The sequence below is a fragment of the Asterias amurensis genome, chromosome 6 (genome assembly GCF_032118995.1).
Source record: "Asterias amurensis chromosome 6, ASM3211899v1".
Taxonomy (NCBI): Eukaryota; Metazoa; Echinodermata; class Asteroidea; order Forcipulatida; family Asteriidae; genus Asterias; species Asterias amurensis.
In genome coordinates this window covers 22424377-22430586 of record NC_092653.1, presented here as the reverse complement: position 1 = coordinate 22430586, position 6210 = coordinate 22424377, and the positions used below count along the sequence as shown (strand labels likewise).

At 36.6% G+C, this 6210-nt stretch overlaps 1 protein-coding gene across 2 annotated transcripts in view; it reads right to left on the bottom strand.

The window, feature by feature from the left end:
• Positions 1 to 1275: 1275 nt before the first annotated feature.
• Positions 1276 to 6210, bottom strand: part of LOC139938403 (huntingtin-interacting protein 1-like) — a 53780-nt gene continuing 48845 nt past the window's right edge. For both annotated transcript variants that reach the window (XM_071933909.1, XM_071933908.1), the window contains one exon: positions 1276 to 5283. Coding sequence is in view for 1 of the 2 variants with exons in the window: in XM_071933908.1 (XP_071790009.1) it covers positions 5242 to 5283 (42 nt within the window). In the remaining variant the exon portion in view is untranslated. The remainder of the gene's footprint in view (positions 5284 to 6210) is intronic.

Here is a 6210-nt window from a genome sequence, read left to right as displayed (position 1 = left end):
GCCTTGTAACTTTTTAGGGCGAAAAGTTCGCCTTGTGAACTTTTTTGAGCGAAAAGTGTCCTCAGAGAATAAGTAAGTCATACCGGGTATCTTAAAGCATGTTTATTAGCTGACTTTCAATATTGCTTGAAGTTTGTAATACATTTATTTGCTTTTTTTGGCAAATTTATGTGATCATCCATTATTGATTATGAAAAAGCAAAGAATAGGCAATGAATCACACTCATATTCCAGGCCATTTGTAAATGTGAGCACATTTGTATACTTTGGCTGAATAATGCTTACACAATTCTACATACAGGTAATAGCACTTTGAATCTAACGATGCCAAATTAAAGAAAAATATCCACATTCAGAACACTTCTCATTATGATGAAAAACTTATTGCTGATTTATAATAACTATAGAGCTATATATATTGACTAAGCGCTAACTTGCTCTGCGTTTTGAAGCCACCCTGGGCGCAGACATGTTTGATGTGTTGTGTGACTACGGAACAATTTTAATTTTAAGAGAACACACATTGCCGCGATTTTTATTACATTCGGCATGTGCGCTTACATACACTACGGAAACCGTAAGTTTGATTTGATTGACGTATTAAAAAAAGTATACGCGCCTTTTAGACATGACGCACATGACGCACATGACGCTCGCAGTTTGTCACTCTTCAGCAGATTGTGCGTTCACATTTGCTACATTGTTTGGTTGGATGACACATAGAAAAGAACAAACGCATTATCATGCAAATAGCCGTACAATTGCCGTACAAAATTTCAAGCTTTTGTATTGGTTAGTACATAAACAATACATGGATGCGCCCACACGGCTGCAAAACCTCAGTGCGTGTATAGCAGGGTGTTAGCGCTCTAGTCAATATAAATAGCTCTATGATAATACCATATTCATTCGAAGCCCTGCTCCGATTACCAAATTTCCGTGTGCATTAGTTGTAATTATGTGAGAGTCTTAAAGGAACACATTGCCTTGGATCGGACGAGTTGGTCAAAACAAAAGCGTTTGTAACCGTTTTTTATAAAATGCATATGGTTGGAAAGATGTTTTAAAAGTAGAATACAATGATCCACACAAGTTTGCCTCGAAATTGCGTGGTTTTCCTTCTACTGTGCGAACTAACATGGTCGGCCATTTATGGGAGTCAAAATTTTGACCCCCATAAATGGCCGACATGTTAGTCGAAGAGGTAAAAGGAAAACCACGCAATTTTGAGCCATGTTTGTGTGGATCATTGTATTCTACTTTTACAACATCTTTCTACCCATATGCATTCTATAAAAAACAGTTACAAACGCTTTTCAAAGACCAACTCGACCGATCCAAGGCAAGTGTTCCTTTAAGCCCCTTTCACATGAGAGAAATTTAGCAAGGGTCCCTTGCTAAATTGTAGCATGGTTGTAAAATTTTACCTTGTGTGAAAGGACAACATTTGTTTCAACTGTTCAAGTTCTCTTGCAAAATCTTGTCATTCATGTCATTCATTTCCACAAATTTAAAAATATCTTGCATAAATTGCCCTCATTGCTGAACATCTTACCAAAGTATACCAGACAAATTGCCAGTGGCAGGTACGTACATGCACATATTATTCAGGTGATGAAATAAATATTTCTATCTCAAAGTATACACTCAGAAACCATTACAATGTTATGTGCAATCAAACACCCAAAGGCGCACAAGCTTATACATTATAGCAAGCACGGAATATCACTTATAGAAAATAGCAATGCCTCTCTTAAAATAGCTAAATAGAAATAGTAAATTCTAGAGTATAGCAAGAAGCACCGATAGCACGCAGTAGAAAATATGTAGATGTACAGTATTCAGTATTTACAGGTTATAAAGCATGTAGAACAGAGGTCAAAAAATTAAGGATTTGTTCTGCCAAACCCACGATAGAAACTGTGTGCAAATGACTCCCATGTTAGTAATGTGCACAACATATTGGCCTATAAAATACACATATAGTGTAGGTTATAAAGCATGTAGAACAGAGACCAAAACTGGGGATTCGTTTCGCCAAACCCACCCTAGTAACTGTGTACAAATGCCTCCCATGTTAGTATGTGCATAAAGCATGTAGAACAGAGGTCAAAAATTGGCAAAGCATGTAGAACAGATACCAAACATTGAGGATTCGTTGCGCCAAACCCACCATAGAAACTGTATACAAATAACTCCCATGTGGGCAATGCTCATGTTGGCATTACACAGCCTCAGAGTTTGTTCTACACCTACAAATGTATGAATGTGACTGGGATAAAATAGAGAGGTTTCGCAAGCGCACGGATACAGATACATATGCGAATATGATAACCGTATCTGTTCACTTCAGCTGCGTGTTGGATTTTGTTTCGCAAAATATGGGTATGTGTCACTTGAGTGCGCTCGCATTCATAATGAGTGTTTTTCTGACAAACATGACCGATAGACACCCCATGTTTTATACACTGCATTATCTCATCATTTTGGTTGCAAACAACTATTAATTTTCTATCTATATGGAGCACGATATAAAACCAACTCCATTTGAAATGATCTTGATCTGGGACAAAAAGACAACTAAAAGTCTGCAAAACAGTATCCGTTTTTCTAGAATGCGTATGAGCTTCTGTATCCGTTGCTAACAGGTGTGCAAAATACAATATCCGCGGATATGCGTCATGTGAACACACAAAGTGTTGACGTATCGATATCTGTATGTGTGTCCACAGACTTGCGAAACCTCTCTAATGTCACAACCATGACAACACAGTAACACATTATGGTAACACTTTGCTCCTTTTAGAAGTGGGATTTGTACCATCAATGAAAATAATTCGGCCATTTTGAAATCAAGGTTATTAAATTGTTATGCAATAAACATCTCTCTCTAGCTTGGCTACGAAAGCTGACTAAGCAAATGATTTTGTCAACCTGGTCTGAAATCTTAATGTAAACTCTACAAAGATAAGCTATAAAATATACATTTAAATATAATACACGCGACTTTGGATAAAAGAAAACTGACTTTACTATTAATGCCATACAACCCTGAAGAAACAACGAAACTATGTACAAAATAACCATGATCATTCTTCCCCCTTTGATTTTGACCTCTTTAAAGGAACACGTTGCATTGGATCGGTCGAGTTGGTCTTTGAAAAGAGTTTGCTACTGTTTGTTATAAAATGCATATGGGTAGAAAGATGTTGTAAGAGTAGAATACAAGAGTAGAGCTCAAATTTTCACAGGTTTGTTATTTTATGCTTATGTTGAGATACCCCAACTGTGAAGGCTAGTCTTTGACAATTACCAATAGTGTCCACTGTCTTTAAAACAAACTTACCAAAAACTTTCTTGAAAAATGATCATGTACATGTACAAGTACATGGATCACATAAAATATTTGACACTGTTGAATGAACTTAACATGGTCTGTATAATTATTTGAAAATCAGTTGATTGTTTGACCGTTGCCAAAGTTAGAGTCAATACAGAAGTAACTTACTTTGTGCATTTATACTTGGAATAGCTTTTTGTTTGAAAATGTAGGTGAATGCATGCTCCACATCACAGAGTTTAAAGAAAATATAACTTTTCATTAAATATTTATAGTTTATATACACACAATGCATGTTATTATAAGATAAATAGTTTACAATTGGCAGGTCATTTCAGATATAGAAATTTGAACCAGGCAGCGATGAATGACCTCTCTATTTCTCCAATTCATGTAAATTAGCTTTTTTAATTTTAGCTTTTTATTTGTAGCTTTTTATTCTACATGTAAAGCGTCAACTTGGCTTCTTTTTTATCAGCCAGTCATGCCAGTAGACTCGAGCATGTCTCACTTATCGGTTTGTTCTTCCTGCGTCGACATAATCGCTTCAGTTTTCAGGGAGTATCTCAAAGTGCAACCACCTTTTCAAATGAAATTTTCACAGGCTGGTTCCCTTATAGATAACTATATTTAAATAGGATTCAAACGATCAAACCAAAGGTATACTTTCCCTTAAAGGCAGTGGACACTATTGGTAATTACTCAAAATAATTATTAGCATAAAACCTTACTTGGTAACAAGTAATAGGGAGAGGTTGATGGTATAAAACATTGTGAGAAACGGCTCCCTCTGAAGTGACATAGTTTTCGAGAAAGAAGTATTTTTCCACGAATTTGATTTCGAGACCTCAAGTTTAGAATTTGAGGTCTCGAAATCAACCATCTAAAAGCACACGACTTAGTGTGACAAGGGTGGTTTTTTCTTTCATTATTATCTCGCAACTTCGACGGCCGATTGAGCTCAAATTTTCACAGGCTTGTTATTTTATGTATATGTTGAGATACACCAAGTGAGAAGACTGGTCTTTGACAATTACCAATAGTGTCCACTGTCTTTAAAATGAACCTCTATACAATATATATATGTTATGCACTGTACTACTAGTCCCTACCCCACGTGCAGTATTGCATCTGTCTTTGGCAAACTACAAGCCAATAGAGCAATGTTGGTGCGGACCTAAACAACCAAGAGTTTAAACACTAAAACGTAAAAGTAATACTGAAATCAAGGTAATTACATTTCAGATATAAGTACATTTGCTTTCTGAATAATATATCTCAAATTATATTAGAGGTAATAAGTAATAATTCATATAATACTTCAAGGATTAAAATTGCCTGTAAATTATTATTCATAAATACCTCAGACAGTTTCGCTATTCCTATTGGTGGATGTTTTTGACCGAAAAGGTATTTATGAATGGGAATCAAAGTGTGTTGAATCGGTTTTCAACTAGTGGTTTAAACCCGCCGAGGCCTGGTTCTTGATAATTACCTCGACTTCGTCTCGGTAAAAGACTAGAAAAAGCTGTCTCCAAACGACAATCAGAGTACACTGATCAGTCTTTTCAGAACCATCCCAGCTCAATTAGAGATTATCATTACATGATGTTACCATCAACCTTACTATACCGTATTTCCACCATGCAAAGTTTCAAATCCGACAGATTTTTGATTGATTTTGAATCAACACTGAAACTATCGGACAGGTTGGGCTGTACTGGATACAAACAATCATAAAGTAAATTAAACGTTTTTGGTCTGCCGTGATAATACCCTTGTAATACATACAGGAAAGTACTTGCCCGCTCCGATTGGCTGAGTTTGCAAAGGGGACCGCCGTGATTGGCCGAGTCTTTTGTTATTGTGTATTTGGCCTGCTGCGATTGGCTGCTCCAGATTTACTGTGGTGTGATTGGCTCGTTGTAAAATTCTTCTGGGTCCTTCATTCATGAAAACAAGAAGGGAAGTGTTCATATTACAAATGTGAAAAGAAGACGGTCAGAGCACACTGACCGAAACGTCAAACAGAGCAAACTGGCTCTTCTCGGAGCCACAACTCTAGGGGCCACCACTACTCACAAGATTTACTAAAACGTAAAAAGATATCAGATATATAAACCACAAGGGAAACTGACTGGGTAAATTTTGAATTGATTTTTGGGGTTGAACAAAGAATTGCCTAGAGTGGGATTCGAACCAACGACCTCCGGATTAACGTGCCGGCGCTCTACCAACTGAGCTATCTAGCCCTATGTTGGCAGTGTCCCTATTTTGTCAATATCTTTGTTCGGCCGAAATTTTTACAAAATGTAAAAATGTAAAACCATCGTGAAATAACATCAAGAATCATCAAGCTGAACTGCGAAAAATTGTGCTCTCATTTTTGTTGATTTACACTTTCAGTACATAAGTGAGCTTACTTTTAAATTGAACTATTTTAAATTGGGTTGAAATAACATTCTTAAAATACCAGTGACAGTTCATCGATTCTGGTTGGTCAAGAGGAGATCACGTGACAATGTTGTGCGATCTGAACAAAGTAAGGGATGTTTAAATATGGACTAAGGAAATTGTGTCAAAAGAGGGCGCTAACAGATGATTGAAGGAGCAAACAAATATCAAGGCCCATTTTAATTTGGTAGGTCGATATTTTGCCAATAATAATAATGATAATAATAATAGCTAGCACAAGGTCATTTTGCGCGACTGGCTACGTTGTGCCCCATTTTGATTGAAAATAAATGCAGAGTCAAGGGGAGCTCGGGCTAAACTGTCAGATTTGTTCAAACCTGTTTTTTAACTGAAAAATATTTAACGGGTCTACAGCAAGTTATTTAGAATTAGGATTACTTCTCCCGACAGAACCA